An 18,558-nucleotide genomic window follows, 5' to 3' on the forward strand; every position below is an offset into this window, starting at 1 on the left:
AATAATTGCAGTAGGAGACCCCAACTCACCAGTTCACCAAAAACCAATACATGAAAGCTCTTAATAAAAAGAATAAGAACATGTATCTCTTGTTTTGCACATGGGACCAAAATTAATTTAATATGCTTGTGATTACAATTTAACCATTTACACATAATGGTTCGATGTTGAATAACCATTCATAGTCATGCTGTGCTCCTTCATGCTTAAAACAAACGGTTTTCATAGACTTCTTTAGTGGGACAAGCCTGCTAAAATCTCAAACAGAAATGAAGTTGGCAGTCCTGCTGTTTCCAATGAGATTAGCATTAGTCTAGGTGGTTTTCTGTAGCGTGTGTTAATTTAAATGAGTGAAGTAAATCTAGTAAGTAAGTAACAAAGTAAAATTTATTTATACAGCACTTTTCACAGAGGTTACAAAGTGCTTTACAAAAACAAAAACACAGTGATAAACAAAGGACAAACACAAAAACAAATACACATAGGATAGAAACCTACTACAGACCAATTGCCTAAATGCCTGTTTAAAAAGATAAGTCTAGCCGTTTTTTAAAAGAATCAATAGCACCGGCAGACCTTAAAAGAGCAGGCAGAGCATTCCATAATCTAGATGCTATAGCCTCAAATGCTCGATCACCACGAGTCTTTAAGTGAGTATGTGGCACAGACAATAATCTTAGATTATTAGGCCTGAGAGAGCGAGCTGATAAATGTGGGTGAAGTAAATGCAGTGCTCTGTAAGTGAGAGTAAGAATTTTAAACTGGATCCTATGTGCAACAGGAAGCCAATGAAGAGATTTTAGTAAGGGGGTTATGTGGGACCTTCTATTTGACCTTATAAGTAGTCTTGCAGCAGCATTCTGAATAGCCTGCAAGCGACCAAGAGCAAGTATACTCAGCGAAGAGAGTTGACTGTTGACTGCGGCAGGCAAATGTGCAACAGTGATGTAATCTAGTCTTCCAGTTTTATTCATGTAGCTGCAATGCGGCATGGTCGAGGTAGCTGGCCCGAAGGTCTCGTAGCTGTGGCATAGTGCTGTTCATGCAACTGAACACCACCAGTCCAGGCAGCCCCACAGCTGAAGTGCTGCGTCATCCAAGCAGCTGGCCCAGGCAGCCTCGTAGCCTTGACACAGCATCACTCAAGAGGCCAGTCCAGACTGCATCATAGTTATAATATAGCATCACCCAAACTGCCAGAAGCCTCTGAGCAACTGTTGGAAAACCACTCTTGGCCACTATCTCTGTAGTTATACTTGCAAGCTCCTCAGCCAGCAGGGGAACATTAAAACATACACACAAACAACACAAAACCAATGAAAAACCAATGCAAAGTGGCAGCCACATTGCTCCAGCATCCTTATAATGTAGCACACATGCACACTGTGTGAATTCTGTGTAATAGAAGTGTAGAAAGTATAGTACAAACTAAAGACAAATACTTGCAATTTGTTTCTGTGCAGTGCTTGATATGTTTCAGACTCAGTACTGTGTCCTCTATTTTGTCAGTTATGTCTCCTGCAACTGCTTTATGAATAAGAGAAGTGTGGAAAAATATATTACAGCTGCTCAGGTCGGCTAGAGTTAAGGGTACCTTAATTCCTATATTTAGCATCATCTACTACACAGACAGTGTTACTGTAGCTTTAATGAATGTTAGTCTCAGCCTCAGATGGAGGGATAGACAGGAGTCTACACAATATCTTGTGGTGTAAGTTAATGTATTGCATTGAAAGGTCTGTTATTTTTTTTAAACCCACATCTAAGTCTGTGCTAAACCATTATATATGTCATACCATTACTTGCAGTAACTATGGGGTGGAGGGGTATTGTATGGCCTAACTTTAATAAAAGAAATAACTAATCTATGAAAAAGTGTAAATTAACACATTCATATCAGTAATAAAAGAATGTTTTGTGTTCTCTGTTTGTCTCATTTTAGAAGTCAGGCTGGTTGGTGGTTCTCGCTGCTCTGGGAGAGTGGAGGTGCTTCATGGAGAGACCTGGTCCACAGTGTGTGATACTGACTTTGACCAGCAGGATGCAGAGGTTGTGTGTCGAGAGCTGGGCTGTGGGCTTCCTGTGGAGGTGCTGGGAGCAGCTGCTTTTGGCAGAGGGGAGGGTCAGGTGTGGTCAGAGGAGCTTCAGTGTAGAGGCAACGAATCTCAGATTCACTTCTGTTCAACATCATCTTCACTCAAACACAACTGCTCCCATGACAGCGATGTGGGTGTGGTGTGTGCTGGTGAGCACTGAATCTATTTGTGAGCTCTCAGAATCGAAACTAAAGGTCTTAATTTTATCTTTCCTCTGTGGCACTGTGTGTATTTCATATTTTCTTCACTCAAAAAGATTTTTTATATCAGGTTATGATTTATGAATGAAATTTTAAATTTAATTAGAGGGAAGAAGCCCCCAGGGTAAGATGCTACCCTCCTTATTTTCTCTTCTGAAGGGGCAAATCTGTTCTTAACCAAGCATGCCTATAATCTCATTCATTCTTTCATGTCATGTATGTCATGTATTACTTTGGGTACTTTTTAGATTCAGTTAGCCCAAGTTTCACAGACTAAGTTGTTTATTATCGTTATTATTATTATTATTATTATTATTATTATTATTATTATTATTACTATTATTATAATACCACTATGTTTTTATACAATTATATATCATTTAGTAGCCAAAATATTTGACATCTGATTTGTTAATTGTAACATTGGATAAGCAGGACATGGAGCAGGATGCATATGTGTGTTAATCATAATCTATGGATAATACCAGAAGAAAAATGCACTGTGTAATTACTGGGTTAAACACAAGACACAGGTAAGATACATGAAGGTTAACAAGAAGGGAAAGCAGACAAAGACGAGCAGGGCAGGACCAGACGGTGCTCCAGAGAGCAGCAGCAATGCAGCACTAGGTTCCATAGCACCACCTAGTGCCCCAGAGTAATAGGACTCATGGCTACTTCACTGGTGCTCTCTGGAGCACTGGCAGCAAGTCAGGGAACTCAGAATCTGGCAGGTCAGGAAAGACAGAACCAGGAGCGGACACTGGAACTATCTTTGGGTGCAGGCACAACTGCACCGACATTTTCAGGTGCAGATGAAGCAGCGTTGTTATCCTCTGAACACTGGGGAGCAATAAGAGACCTTGCTAGTACTCTCTGGAGCACTAAGCAGCACTGTGAACCAACAAGTCCAGCAAGTCAGGGAATTCGGAGTCCAGCAAGTGCACAACAAGCCAAGGTGGAGCAGCGTTGTCAATAAAAATAAAACATTTATTGTTTCCAAGCAATAGTAACATCAAGAATTAAACAGTCAATAACTATAGTGACCCTTTAAACACAAATTCTTCAAAAATGCTCTGAAAAGTAAAAGTAAAAGTACACTCTCATGCCAAAAAAAACAAACAAACAAAAAAAACAAACATAGGCCAAGCTCAAAATGGCAAAATACTAATACTATTATGGTCTTAAAAATAAATCATTAAACAAACCGATAAAGTTATTTAGTATGGTGTAGCTTTTCCCTTTGATTATTTTAAAGACTGAAGGGTAACCCTGCAGACAGCCTTTTACAGACAGAAGAATCAACATTGCCCCATTCAGCATTTATTGCTTCAGACTTGAAAAACTTGGCCAAGCTGATTAATGTATGTGACTCAAAATTAGGAGAGTAAGAACTAAGCACTAATAAACAATTAATTGAAGTTTATAATAATGTATAATTAAGTAATAACTAATACATCATAACATTTTAATTAATGTTACTAAATAATTCACAAAAAATAGGACAAATATTAGATGGTTCTTTAATGAATTAATTTGACTATCACTTAGCCATTAACTAAAGTCTCATGTTAACATTTAGGAATGGTTGAAATATTATTGGTGAACAAATGAAACACTTGATAAAGATATGTATAATTCAGTGTTGCCAACACTGCTCCTGGAATTTTCCTGCTCTATATGTTTAGGTGTTTAGTGTTCCAGATATTCAGGGCTGGACTGAAACTTGCACCTACTGGCAGTGTTCTTTTTTGGAGTGATACTATGGAAACCCACTCTTGGTTGTCTGGTTGTTTTGCATTCTTGCAAAGTTACTGTTAACTTGCAAAAGTAGTTTAAGCTAACGGCTCCAAAATGAAACACAGATGAACCCACTCAGATTTGTCTTTATTCTCTAAACTAATGCTTATGATGTGAGTTAGCCAGATGAACTTGCTTGATTGTGTATGAAGTTGTTTAGACTTTCTCGCCAAGCTTGGACTAGCTTCCAGTGCTGATGTTTAGTGGTGTGGCCGCTGAGCCACACTCTCATTAAACCACAGTGGCACTGACGCAACAGGGGAAGGAGCAAAGAGTTCCCTTTCTCTCTTCTGTCTTGCCCTTAACTGCAGTCAGCTGACACTGGTTTGTCATTGGCAGTGCGGGTTCAAACCACTTACTATGGGTGTAGTCTGCCCTTAATGCGAAATACTAGACATATACAGATCACAACAAACATGAGAAACAAAGTTATTTCTTTCTATCCCTCTGTTGTACAGACAGTGTGAGGTTGGTGGATGGTGGCAGTCACTGTGCTGGGAGAGTGGAGGTTCTTCATAGAGGACAGTGGGGAACAGTGTGTGATGATAACTGGGATATGAGAGATGCTGCAGTGGTGTGTAGAGAGCTGCGCTGTGGAGAGGCTGTAGATGCATTGAGTGATGCTTACTTTGGATCAGGATCAGGCTTAATCTGGATGAATAATGTGGCCTGTAGTGGATCAGAGTCCACACTGAAGAACTGTAAATCACCAGGATGGGGTAAACATAACTGTGATCATTCTAAAGATGCTGGAGTCGTCTGTTCAGGTATGCTCCTGTATTTTCATAACTTTTTAATTGTGTTATAAGGTATTAATCATTTCTCATAAGCAGATAACTAATCCAACAGGGCAAAATAGTCTCTAAATGAGGTGTACTTGATAGTCAACTCAGAGATAACATTCATAACAATGAGGTGTTTAATAATTGTCTTGTTATCTAAAGAAAACACAGTGTGTATACAGTGATATAAACAAGCTGAAGCAAGGTAATCTGAGAAACTGAAGAGAGATAGATAAAATCAAATATGCAGTATCGTTAAGCTGCCTAAGTGAAAACCAAGAATAGGAAAAAATAACACCTTTTAAATGTAAAATCACAAACAACAATGACAAACCTATATATCTGGAATTTACACCAAATTAATTTCTTGATAGTTTATAGCTTGAGACTTGCCATTATTCTACTATTGGAAGAGAAGTGGAGAGAAATTTATATTATCAATGAAAAATGTGTCCTTGGGTTCAGTTACTTTGGCCCTGCTGGGCCTGGCCTCCACTTTGTAATACTGGACAAAAAATCTACATTATGCCCATATCATACAACTGGTGTGTCCCACAACTTTGAAGATCATTCCAATGTCTCTGGCTTTTAAATCGAGACAAAACATGCCATGTTCTGTACAAAACTTACACACTTAAGAGAAAAGACCCCCTTTTAGAGTGCTTTTAAAGGAAGTCTGGTCTTGCCCATAGGAAGGTTTCCATGTCCTCCTTATCCCTGGGGAAACCATGGTCACCTGGTTGTTGGGGGTCCAAGGCTGGAATCCAGACATAATCAGAAAGATATTTTGTGGTTCCTACAGTGGTCATACTTTTTGGAAAACACAGTATATATTTAAACAAATATTATGAATTCTTTGTGCATTTTAATTAAAATACATCTTAATTACCACTTTCTCCATCTTGAAACTATTAATACTCTGTTCTCTCATAACATTTTAGGAGTCAGGCTGGTTGGTGGTTCTCGCTGCTCTGGGAGAGTTGAAGTGCTACATGGAGGGACCTGGTCCACAGTGTGTGATGCTGACTTTGACCAGCAGGATGCAGAGGTTGTGTGTCGAGAGCTGGGCTGTGGGCTTCCTGTGGAGGTGCTGGGAGCAGCTGCTTTTGGCAGAGGGGAGGGTCAGGTGTGGTCGGCGGAGCTTCAGTGTAGAGGCAACGAATCTCTGATTTTCTTCTGTCCAACATCATCTTCACTCAAACACAACTGCTCCCATGATAATGATGTGGGTCTGGTGTGTGCTGGTAAGAAATATATCTTTCATACTTGCGCTTGTATTCCTCCAATTCACCCTACATTTGAAACTGAAATGTATTTAGGGTGTTCATTTTCTGTATGCACCTCTCCTTGGATCAGCTTCTTATCGTGGTGGAGGGGTTTGCGTGCTTGAATGATCTTAGGAGCTATGGTGTCTGGAGCAAAAGCTCCTGGTAGGGTCTCCCATGGCAAACTGGTCCTAGGTGACAGGTCAGACAAAGTGTGATCCATAATAACCCCTATGAAGACACCAAAAGCAGGACTTGTGTACCCTGCCCGGAACAGGGTTACCGGGGCCCCACCCTGGAGCCAGGCCTGGGGGAGGGGCTCGCCAGCGAGCGTCTGGTGGCCGGGCATTTACTCATGGTGCCCGGCCGGGCCCAGCCCGAAGGAGTTACATGAGTCCCCCCTCCCATCGACCCACCACCAATGGGAGGGGCAGTAGTAGGGGTTCGGTGCGTTGTGGATCGGGCAGTGTCCGAAGGCGTGGGCCTTGGCGTTCTGATCCTCGGTTGCTGAAACTGGCTTTTGGAACTTGGAACGTTACCTCACTGGCGGGGAAAGAGCCTGAGTTGGTGCGCGAGGTTGAGAGATACCGGCTAGATATAGTCAGGCTCACCTCAACACACAGCTTGGGCTCTGGGTCCAATCTCCTTGAGAGGGGCTGGACTTTATTCTTTTCTGGAGTTGCCCATGGTGAGAGGCGGCGGGCAGGTGTGGGCTTTCTCATAGCCCCTCGACTCGGTGCCTGTATGTTGGGGTTTTCTCCGGTGGACGAGAGGGTAGCTTCCCTACGCCTTCGGGTTGGGGAATGGGTCCTGACTGTTGTCTGTGCTTATGCACCGAACAGCAGTTCAGAGTACCCAGCCTTCTTAGAGTCCTTGGGAAGGGTGCTTGAAAGTGCTCCTCCTGGAGACTCTATTGTCCTACTGGGGGACTTCAACGCTCACGTGGGCAATGACAGTGAGACCTGGAGGGGTGTGATTGGGAGGAATGGCCTCTCTGATCTGAACCCGAGTGGTGTTCAGTTTTTGGACTTCTGCGCAAACCACAGTTTGTCCATCACGAACACCATGTTCGAACACAAGGATGTCCATAAGTGCACATGGCACCAGGACACCCTAGGCCGCAGTTCAATGATTGACTTTGTAGTCGTGTCATCGGACTTGCGGCCATGTGTTTTGGACACTCGGGTAAAGAGAGGAGCTGAGCTGTCAACTGATCACCACCTGGTGGTGAGTTGGATCAGGTGGTGGGGGAAGATGCCGGTCAGACCAGGCAAGCCCAAACGTATAGTGAGGGTTTGCTGGGAACGTCTAGCAGAAGAACCTGTCAGATTGATCTTCAACTCACACCTCCGTCAGAACTTTGACCAGATATCGGGGGAGGTGGGGGACATTGACTCAGAATGGGCCATGTTCCGTTCCTCCATTGCTGAAGCGGCTGACTGTAGCTGTGGCCGTAAGGTAGTTGGTGCCTGTCGGGGCGGTAATCCTCGAACCCGGTGGTGGACACCCCAGGTGAGAGATGCCGTCAAGCTGAAGAAGGAGTCCTACCGGGCATGGTTGGCCTGTGGGACACCAGAGGCAGCTGGCAGGTATCGACAGGCCAAGCGATCTGCGGCTTCAGTTGTCGCCAAGGCAAAAACCCGTGTATGGGAGGAGTTTGGTGAGGCCTTGGAAAGGCCTTGGACATTAAGTCAGCTCCGAAAAGATTCTGGCAAACCGTCAGGCGACTCAGAAGGGGAAAGCAGTGTGCCACTAGCACTGTATATAGTGGAGATGGTGTGCTGCTGACTTCGACTGAAGACGTCATTGGGCGGTGGAAGGAATACTTTGAGGACCTATTCTGTGGGAGGTGCTTTGGGAGTACGGGGTACATGGCTCTTTGCTACGAGCCATTCAGGCCCTGTACAAACAAAGCTGGAGTTTGGTTCACATAGCCGGCAGTAAGTCAGACTCATTCCCAGTGAGAGTTGGACTCCGTCAGGGCTGCCCTTTGTCACCGATTCTATTCATAATTTTAATGGATAGAATTTCTAGGCGCAGTCAAGGGATGGAGGGTGTCCGGATTGGTGATCTCGATTTACCGGTCGATCTACGTTCCCACCCTCACCTACGGTCATGAGCTTTGGGTAATGACCGAAAGAATAAGATCGCGAATACAAGCGGCCGAAATGAGTTTCCTCCGCAGGGTGTCTGGACTCTCCCTTAGAGATAGGGTGAGAAGTTCAGTCATCCGGGAGGGACTCGGGGTAGAGCCGCTGCTTCTTCACGTCGAGAGGAGCCAGCTGAGGTGGTTCGGGCATCTGGTTAGGATGCCTCCTGGACGCCTCCCTCGGGAGGTGTCACAGGCGAGTCCACCTGGGAGGAGACCCTGGGGAAGACCCAGGACACGCTGGCGCGACTATATCACCCAGCTGGTCTGGGAGCGCCTCGGAATCCCCCTTGGAGAGCTGGTGGAAGTGGCTGGGGAAAGGGAGGTCTGGGCTTCATTGCTTAGGATGCTGCCCCCGCGACCCGAACCCCGGAGAAGCGGAAGATAATGGATGGATGGATGGATGGATTTTCTGTATGCATCTCATTGATTCTGCATTAATAAAGCAACTTTATATTTCTCTCTGCCTGTTTTCATATCACTCATTTTTCTTTCATGTATAGGCAGTGTGCGGTTGGTTGATGGGAGCAGTCGCTGTACAGGGAGAGTGGAGGTTCTTCATAGAGGACAGTGGGGAACAGTGTGTGATGATAACTGGGATATGAGAGATGCTGCAGTGGTGTGTAGAGAGCTGGGCTGTGGAGAAGCTGTAGATGCACTGAGTGATGCTCACTTTGGACCAGGATCAGGACAAATTTGGATGGTTGACGTGGACTGTAGTGGGTCAGAGTCTACATTGAAAAAATGCCACTCAGCACTTTGGGGTAAACAAGCGTGTAATCACTCAAATGATGCTGGAGTTTTCTGCTCAGGTAAGAAGAATTATCATCATTTTCACACTCATCAAGCCATTTAGTGGCCCCTAATGCCTTGTGTATGGGAGCATTGTCATCCTGGTGGAGACCACTGCCATCAGGATTTAAATGTTTCTTCATAGGATAAAGGTGATTAGCTTAGTATTGACTTGCAGTGACTCGTCTCTTTGTGGGGACAAGTGGATTCAAGCATCCCTGCAAAATGCCCCCCACAGCTTTATAGAATTACCAGATCCCCTCACTTAGTGACATGCACAGACTTTGGTGAGGGCAGGGGCTGAGCTGTTTCAAAAGGGCATTTTGTGAGGAGCACTTCTGGAATAGTACATATCAGGACATTTTCAAACTATGAATATACTGTTATTGACAAAGTTATTGTAATATTGTTGTGTTCTTCATGCATATCGATTTTTAATTATGCAAACTTATATTCAAGTATACATTATATATTCATGTGCATTTTTCTTGTTGTAAGAACCAAGTAACAAACCTAACCTGATGATTATTATTATTATTTTTACAAACAATTTTTTCGAATTCTTCAAATATGTGACTTGATGATCATAAAACACATTTGACATTTATTAGTCACATTTGGAAAAAATTATTCAAATGGAGCCAAAAAAATTCAGTTTCTCTGCCTGATCAGCACTGTGCAAGATTCAGACTGCACGGTGACTGTAACCATTGCAACATAACTGATGATAGCAGGCTTTTTTAAACTATTTTATTATATTTATTTTATTGTGTTATTTTCTGGCTCAATTACTACTTAAGTGACCAAGCTGCCTGCTCTACAGTAACAATTTTAAGTATTATTAAGGTTTTATACAGTGGCAAATTAAATATTGAGAGCTTATCAAAAATGGCGCCATTAATTCTGAGGTCTGACTATTGAAGAGCAGGGTAACATGGGGCTAATAAAGTATGAAGAGAAACAGATGGACAGTCTGTAATTGTAGAACAATTGGTTATTGGTAAGTGGACTCTATAAAATATAAAGTGAATGCAGAAACGAGCAGGTGTACGTAATGAAGTGGCTGGTTGGTGTATATATACACAACACCAAAAAGAGGACTGTAGATAAAATGTAGATAAAAACAGTGATTCTACTCTGAGCTAAAGCCCTGGAATAAAACTTATCTGAGTTATGCTCACGATTCACTGAATGGGCTATGAGGAAGCTTAAAATAGTAAAATATTCTCTTTAAAATTTAGAGCAGCATCCCCAGTAACATCTAAATCCTGTCATTATAGCTGAGGCAGAGAACCAGTGTATCTGGCACAAGGTATATGCTGTATCAATCTATAAAAAACAGAAAAGAAGAATACATTGCATTCTTTACATTCTCCACATGTAAAGCTTTCACAGTAGGTGAATATAATATACTTTTCATCAACTATTAACAGTGTATGGCAGAACATATCAAATTCTCAAGAATAACTTGATAGCATGGCTCAAGGAAATGCAGCTTTGAGCCTAAACAAAGTACACAGCCACAAAGTATATCATTTTTTACAATTACTTAAGCACGATTTTGAAAACAGGGCTCATTTTGTCCAAACACTACACACAGTTCATACAGCCACATACACAAGCAGCAGAAGACCTCAGATCTTTTGCAAAATGAAACAATTCAAAACTGTACAATTTATAAATACCCAGTTTTGTGACCGTATGGTGCACACATCATTCATACGATTTTATTCTATTTGGATCAGTTACACATTTCTGTGCTTAATATAAAACACCTTTGACATTTCTGATTTTCTAATGATAAAGTTCTTCATGTGAAAGTTTATACAGTCAGTTATACAGCATGTGAGACTGTCAATGTCCCCCCATAAGGATCACACAGTTCCTCTTATACTGTTGTGTCAGAACAGCGTTTCAAAGCCTCTGCAGTCCCCTCAGACCCTTTCTTAACAGTGAGGGTGACAGCATTTATACACTGGCAGAAGATGAACCAGGCTGTGATCTGACCTTCCAATGGGAGGGAGGGGTGATGAATTATATGCCTCCTTGGTTTTGGCATCAAGCAGATCCAGTATTTTATTGTCTCTGGTGTGACGGGTTTCATACTGTGTGAAGTTTGTCAGAGTAGGGGATCGAGAAATGTGGTTAAAGTCAGGCTTTATTTTTAATTACAAATTATGTTGCATATTTAATATCACATATTTTCAATACTCAAAATCAGTGTAAACTGAAAGACAGAGCTAGATATAATTCACTTTCTAATAATATTTGTCATATGTAATATAACTGTAGTGAGTGGGATTTGGGTGATTTTGGAGCTGGATCTCTGGCTGATGGATGGTCACAGGTGGATGAAATCACTCTGGATGGCAGAGTCTGATGAGTGATGTGATGTGTGAATCATGTCGCTTTTAGGTGATATTCCAAGTCAAACTACTCACTGATGCTGACGTCACAGCTCAATGATGTCATGCTTTTTGGTTAGGGGCGGGTCTTCTGAATGTCCTGATGTGTGGATCATGATTGTACTTTGAATCGTTCTGAAGTTATGAAGGCTAGAAGTGACATATCGTTTTGCAAATAATGGGCTCAGTCCTGAGGGTTAATTTTTAGCTTCCCCATCTTTGACTCTGTTTCTTTGACAGTCAGCCAACTTAATCAGAGCTGTCTTCATTGTCATGAGAAGAAAACTCTAAAGAGGAATCCTCTGTTTGACACCCAAAATGTGAAAGGGAGGGGTGCAGTTTCTGTTTCTTTTAGTGTGGTTCAGCCACTATTTTTTCTCTTTCTAAAGCAATTCAGCTTCAGCTTGGAGGACTGACAAGACGCACCTTTATAATTTGAGCATTGCTTCATTGATTATGTTATATTTATAAAGAATTTTTTCAAACCCAATTTATTTAACATTTGCTTTAAGTCACATTCGAATTGGCAGTCAGACCAGTCATATGATCAAGTTATAATAATAGAATAAAAAGAAAATTAAACAAGTGAAAGATTAAATATATTGTCTTTGCACTGTTTTCAATTGAATAAAACGATCAAAAAGGATTCGCAAAACATTACTTTCAGTTTTTAATTTTATGGATTTAATTTTATGTTGACACCTGCTTCAAGAGATATCCCTTGTACATTTGATGCATAACAAATAAAGATTCTGATTCTAAAGCATAAGCACAAGCATCAGAATCATTGAATCATTGCTTTTGACCACAATTTCCAACCCATTTGACTAATGTTTTTGTCATAGATCTCATGACTCCTTCAAATCCACCTAGATATTTTCTATAGATTTTTAATGATTAATAGATTATAGATTAATGATAAAGATCAGCTCCATCTGCTAAGCAAGTTAAAATATGTGACGGAGCATAGTAGGATTTGAACTACTGGGGTGTCTCATAGCCTAGTGGTAGGAAAGGTGAACCAGCAACTAAAGGCACATGTTTAAATCCCAGGACTGACTAATATACTATATCTGGTCCTGCCCTTGGACAAGCCCTCCCTTTTTCCCAGGTAGATCATTAATAATAATAATAATAAATAACATTACTGCATTATAAAATGCATTGGACTGGAAGCATCTGCACTTGTTATGGTTTTTCCAATTTTCACTTACGTTTTTCTTTCATTTTTTTTCTCTGTCTATATATTTCCCAGTATTTATTATTGTTTTGTTAGTTTATTACCCAAGACATTTAAGGTCCATTTAAAATTTTTACTAAATACATTTTTTTTCTCAATACTTTTATATTAGTCACCATTAATCATCACTGGAAAATGTTCTCTTTTCTCCCTTGAAATTATTTCAGGAGTGATGCTTGTTGGTGGTTCTCGCTGCTCTGGGAGAGTGGAGGTGCTTCATGGAGAGACCTGGTCCACAGTGTGTGATGCTGACTTTGACCAGCAGGATGCAGAGGTTGTGTGTCGAGAGCTGGGCTGTGGGCTTCCTGTGGAGGTGCTGGGAACAGCTGCTTTTGGCAGAGGGGAGGGTCAGGTGTGGTCAGAGGAGCTTCAGTGTAGAGGCAATGAATCCCAGATTCACTTCTGTCCAACATCAACTTCACTCAAATACAACTGCACTCATGACCGTGATGTGGGACTGGTGTGTGCTGGTAAGAGAGCAAAGAGCGAATGTTGTCTTTTCTACAAAGATTTTTTTTAAGTGTATACATTTAAGTGTAGCAACGAGGAGCTGTCTTTCATTTTTTGTCTTGTATTCTCTCTCTCTGTGTTATACAGACAGTGTAAGGTTAGTGGATGGTGGCAGTCGTTGCGCTGGGAGAGTGGAGGTTCTTCATAGAGGACAGTGGGGAACAGTGTGTAGTGATTACTGGGATATGAGAGATGCTGCAGTGGTGTGTAGAGACCTGCGCTGTGGCGAGGCTGTAGATGCACTGAGTGATGCTCACTTTGGACCAGGATCAGGACCAGTCTGGATGAATAATGTTCACTGTAGTGGATCAGAGTCAACACTGAAAAACTGTTCATCATTAGAATCAAGTAAACATGATTGTGATCATTCCAAAGATGCTGGAGTCATCTGCTCAGGTAAACTGTATTCACATATTAGAAATAACTGACCATAAACTGATTTTAAATGAGCACATTCACATTTTCTACCTCTTAAACTTTGTTACTTTAGTTAAGCGATAATTTTAAATCCCACAAATGAGGAAATTCCACCTCTGCATTTAACCCATCCATGAAGTAAAACACCACATACACACTAGTGATTACACACACACTAGGGGGCAGTGAGCACACTTGCCCGGAGCGGTGGGCAGCCCTATCCCTGTTGGGATTGGACTGTTGGCACTGGGGATCGAACCAGCAACCTTCCGGTCAACAGGCCAGTTCCCTAACCTCCAGCCCACAACTGCCCCGAAATGAATTGCACTTACAATTTACAGCAACAATGAGAGTAATGACTGATAAAGAAAGGTTAAAGAAAGGTTAATTGGAACTGCTTCAGTCAGAGCTCCAGTAAACATACATTACTAAGCAGAATGTATACGACTACAAAAATAGTCTTTGTGGGCTTGTCTTTGATGCCTCCTTTCCTAAGAGAAACTCAGTATTTCTGCTGCTGAGTTGCTGTGCACTGGTACTGCTGCTGTTACTGTGCACTGCCCCACCCAAACTCACACCCAGCAAACTACTAAATTGTGCCTACTCACTAGCAGCAGGTGTCATAGGCCCTCCTTTGTATAGATGGAGAAAGCAGCATCATTTGTGATGCTTCCTGGTTCTCAGTCAGAGACTCATACCATCAAGGACTCCACTTCCCAGAATCCTTTAGTCTGTTATGAGACTGTTCCACCCATCCAATCACAGTCACCTGAATGCTAATCACCACCACCTGTTTAGCTCTGTATATATTCCTGTCTGTTTGATTCTGACCTTTGTGAAGTATTCCCATTTTTCCGTCAGTGCATACCAAGCCCTTTATTTTTCTGATTGCTGTTCTGTGTTTTGACCTCGCTTTGTATTCTCCAGTTTACGATTCTCACTCCTGTTTTTGGATTTGTTGTTTGTCCAATTCTTCTGTGGTTTTGACCCCTGCCTGTTTATTGACTTCGTTTTTCGCCGATTCCTATGCATTCTATCCGGCTCTTCTGGTTATTGACTTGGTCTAGTGTTAACTCTGTTTATCTCCTTTCAAATAAACCCTTCATTTTTCCCTTCACGTCTCTGATTTGCAAACCCAGTGGTACATCATAGACTTTACTGCCACAGTCAGTAGTGAATCTTGGTTTATGGATTGCTTCAAAGCTGTGGCACAACACACCTAAAATTGCACAGTGTTTTTAATTTGACTTGATGTCACCGGCCTCCCTTTGTATGCGGTCGAAGCTTTGTTGGATGTGGGAGTTGAAGAACACCAACGTACAGGTGCTGAGCCAGGGAGCTATGAGTAAGCCCACTCCTGCCCGACGCCTCTCACCCTGGAAACTCCAGAATGGAATAAAGTCCAACCCCTCTCGAGAGAGTCTGTTCCAGAGCCCCTGCCATGTGTTAAGGTGAGCCCAACTATATCTAGTTGGTATCTCTCAGCCTCATACACTAGCTCGGGCTCTTTCCCTGCCAGAGAGGTCACATTCCATGTTCCAAGAGCCAGTTTCAGTAGCCGAGGATTTGAACACCAAGGCCCCCACCATTAGCGCCTCTCCCACAGGTGGTGGGTCAATGGGAGAGTGGACCCATGTAGCTCTTTCGCGCTGAGCCCGGCCTGGACCCATGGGTAAAAGCCGGCCACCAGGTGCTCGCCGAGGAGCCCCTCCCCCAGGCCTGGCTCCAGGGTGAGGCCCCGGTAACCCTAATCTGGAGTAACCCTAATCTGAGGGAAACTGGGTCCTGGTAATTTTTTTCATATGGGGTTTTTGGATCACCCTTTGTCTGGCCCATCACCTAGGACCTGTTTGCCTTGGGAGACCCTACCAGGAGCTTTTGCCCCTGACAACATAGCTTCTAGGATCATGTAGGCATGGAAACCTCTCCACCACGGTAAGGTGGTGAACCAAGGAGAGGCCATCTAGCTCAGTCTATGGAAATTTGTGCTCACTTAGTCAAAAAATAATTTGTGGATCAGGTACTGTTGTTGAACAAAAAAGCCTCACCCACAACTGATTTTTGAGATTTTTGGTACAAGTCCAGGTGTTTGTGCTTTATGGGATTCCAGCTGATGATTAGCATTGTGCATAGTAATCTTAGTATGATGTGCAGTTGCTTAGCTATTGAAACCCATTTCATGAAGCTTCTGATACACAGGTCTTGTGCTGAAGTTGCTTCCAGAGGTATTTTAATCTCTGTAGTGATGCAATGCTCTGTAGTGAGTCCTTTGTGCCTCAATGCTCAGCATCCCCACTCTGTGAGTTTGCATCATGGTCTGCTGCTTCATGATAATAGCACTGACTGACTGACTTGTGGCTAAAGATATTTTATGACAGTGCTGCATTTAAGGTCACTGATCTCTTCAGTGAAGCCTATTCTGCTGTCAATGTTTGTCTATGGTGATTGTATGGCTACATGTTTTTATGCACCTATCAGCAAGATGTTTGACCGAAGCACCTGAGCTGAATAAGGGGTGTCCCTGTCATTTTGGCTATAAATATGTCTATGTATATTTTTAACAAAAATTGCAAGATATGTACATGAGGAACACCAGAAAACCTGACACAAGGGGTGCTATTTCGATTGGCATTTCAAAACAAAAAAACAACTTTAACAACACTAAGTCTGGAAACAATGCAGGATGAGAAAAGCCAGCAAAATAATTTCTTAGTTTCTTTACTCCCTCACGACTTTACTATCAGCATCTGCTGCATCCAGCCTATGTTGACAGGACTCAGGTTTTGTAGAGCATCATGTGTATGGTGGTGGTTGGTGGTTGGTTAGTGTAGTGGTTAACACCTTTGCCTTCTACACTGTAGACTGGGGTTCAATCCCCAACCAGGGCAAGCACCCTACACTATGCCAATAAGGGTCCTTGGGCAAGACTCCTAACACCACCTTGGCCTACCTGTGTAAAACAATCAAATTGTAAGTCGCTCTGGATAAGAGTGCCAGCCAAATGCCATGAATGTAAACGTAAATGTGTGTGATCCCTTAGCATCATCCACTTTATTAACAAGTCCTACCATTGTCAATAACATAGTAATGATGGCAAATATCAAAGGAAATGTAGCTGCAGTTCAATGAAGATAGGTCCTTTTTTATTATTATTAAGCTACACAATGTGTAGGCTAATAAATGTAGGCAATTTACCAGTGCTGAGGTCTAAGAAATACTGTATGCATTAACAAACTGAACTGGAACAGTCAACATCCTGGCTGCACAGTCGCATTATTATCAAGAAGGTATATAAGGGCTGGTAAAGTATCAGAGGAAGATCACACTATGAAGATCTACTATTTGTAGAAGCGTTACCTTCATAAACTATATATATATACTATAAACTATAAACTATATATATATATATATATGTGTGTGTGTGTGTGTGTGTGTGTGTGTGTGTGTGTATATATATATATATATATATATATATAGTTTAAATTGATGTTAAATTGTTTATAATATGGTTTATTTATAAATGTAATATATTAGACAGGACAGTGACAATGTTTTAAAAAAAGAAAAAATCAATGATTATATTTTAGGAGTCAGGCTGGTTGGCGGTTCTCGCTGCTCTGGGAGAGTGGAGGTGCTTCATGGAGAGACCTGGTCCACAGTGTGTGATGCTGACTTTGACAAGCAGGATGCAGAGGTTGTGTGTCGAGAGCTGGGCTGTGGGCTTCCTGTGGAGGTGCTGGGAGCAGCTGCTTTTGGCAGAGGGGAGGGTCAGGTGTGGTCAGAGGAGCTTCAGTGTAGAGGCAACGAATCTCAGATTCACTTCTGTCCAACAACATCTTCACTCAAACATAACTGCTCCCATGATAATGATGTGAGTGTGGTGTGTGCTGGTAAGTGATTGATTGATTGATTGATTGATTGATTGATTGATTGATTGATTGATTGATTGATTGATTGATTGATTTCAGTTAGTTAGAATGGTGTCACATTTTAACATATTAAACACATTTTGTGTTCAAAAATAGTTGTCTGGTGATTTCTGATTTGGTTTTGCCATTTGTATATTCATCTTTTCTCTCTTACTCTGTTTCTTACAGACAGTGTGAGGTTGGTGGATGGTGGCAGTCGCTGTGCTGGGAGAGTGGAGGTTCTTCATAGAGGACAGTGGGGAACAGTGTGTGGCTATATGTGGAATATGAGAGATGTTTCAGTGGTGTGTAGAGAGCTGAGCTGTGGGGATCCATTGAGCCTGGATGCTGCTGTACCAGGATCAGGACCGATCTGGATGAGTCATGTGGACTGCAGTGGATCAGAGTCTACACTGAAAAACTGTGGATCACTGGGATGGGGCAAACATAGCTGTACTCATCTTTTAGATATCGCAATTCATTGTTCAGGTACGTTTAAATAATTTTTAATACCAAATCCTGCTACTTGCCAAAAAGCTACACAGATGCCCAAACAGCTAAATAACTAATAAACAAATGTTTCAGTCGTTAATGTGTCTTTATCCTTTAGTATAGCTTCTGTTTTTTTATTGCTTTCAGGTTTTCAAAGAAATATGCAGGAATTTTAATTGTTGTTCTTGTGAACACATTTAAAGTTCAGTCTTTGACTTTGTTTGCACTTTTTGCTTTCATCAATCCATATAGTCCTACTTACAAATTTAGATTAATAGTCCACACAACTTTATTCTGCATCTCAGGTGTCCAGTTTTGTTATTTTACTTCAATATGTATAATTATATGCTTATAAGTAATTAAATATTCATTATTTATATATTGTACTTTCGTTTTTGATTAAGTACATATTAATTAGTAATTAAGTACACAGTTCATTGATAGTTTGTCAGTTTGCATCTTATTTACTCTTTAACTATCTATTAACTAGTACTTACTAAAC

At 41.7% G+C, this 18,558-nt stretch overlaps 2 protein-coding genes across 2 annotated transcripts in view; both read left to right on the forward strand.

Moving 5' to 3' along the window:
• LOC119263782 (scavenger receptor cysteine-rich type 1 protein M130-like) overlaps positions 1–2,070 on the forward strand; it is a gene marked incomplete at its 3' end in the record, with an annotated part of 3,700 nt that extends 1,630 nt beyond the window's left edge. The window contains exon 3 of the mRNA XM_037540282.1: positions 1,943–2,070. Coding sequence (XP_037396179.1) covers positions 1,943–2,070 — 128 coding nt within the window. The remainder of the gene's footprint in view (positions 1–1,942) is intronic.
• A 58-nt stretch (positions 2,071–2,128) lies between these two features.
• LOC108444118 (scavenger receptor cysteine-rich type 1 protein M130-like) overlaps positions 2,129–18,558 on the forward strand; it is a 44,295-nt gene continuing 27,865 nt past the window's right edge. Inside the window, exons 1-6 of the mRNA XM_037540183.1 lie at positions 2,129–2,245; positions 5,820–6,122; positions 8,796–9,104; positions 12,897–13,199; positions 13,327–13,635; positions 17,754–18,053. Coding sequence (XP_037396080.1) covers positions 8,894–9,104; positions 12,897–13,199; positions 13,327–13,635; positions 17,754–18,053 — 1,123 coding nt within the window. The 5' untranslated portion in view covers positions 2,129–2,245; positions 5,820–6,122; positions 8,796–8,893. The remainder of the gene's footprint in view (positions 2,246–5,819; positions 6,123–8,795; positions 9,105–12,896; positions 13,200–13,326; positions 13,636–17,753; positions 18,054–18,558) is intronic.

This window comes from Pygocentrus nattereri, chromosome 1 (assembly GCF_015220715.1).
Source record: "Pygocentrus nattereri isolate fPygNat1 chromosome 1, fPygNat1.pri, whole genome shotgun sequence".
NCBI classification, from domain to species: Eukaryota; Metazoa; Chordata; class Actinopteri; order Characiformes; family Serrasalmidae; genus Pygocentrus; species Pygocentrus nattereri.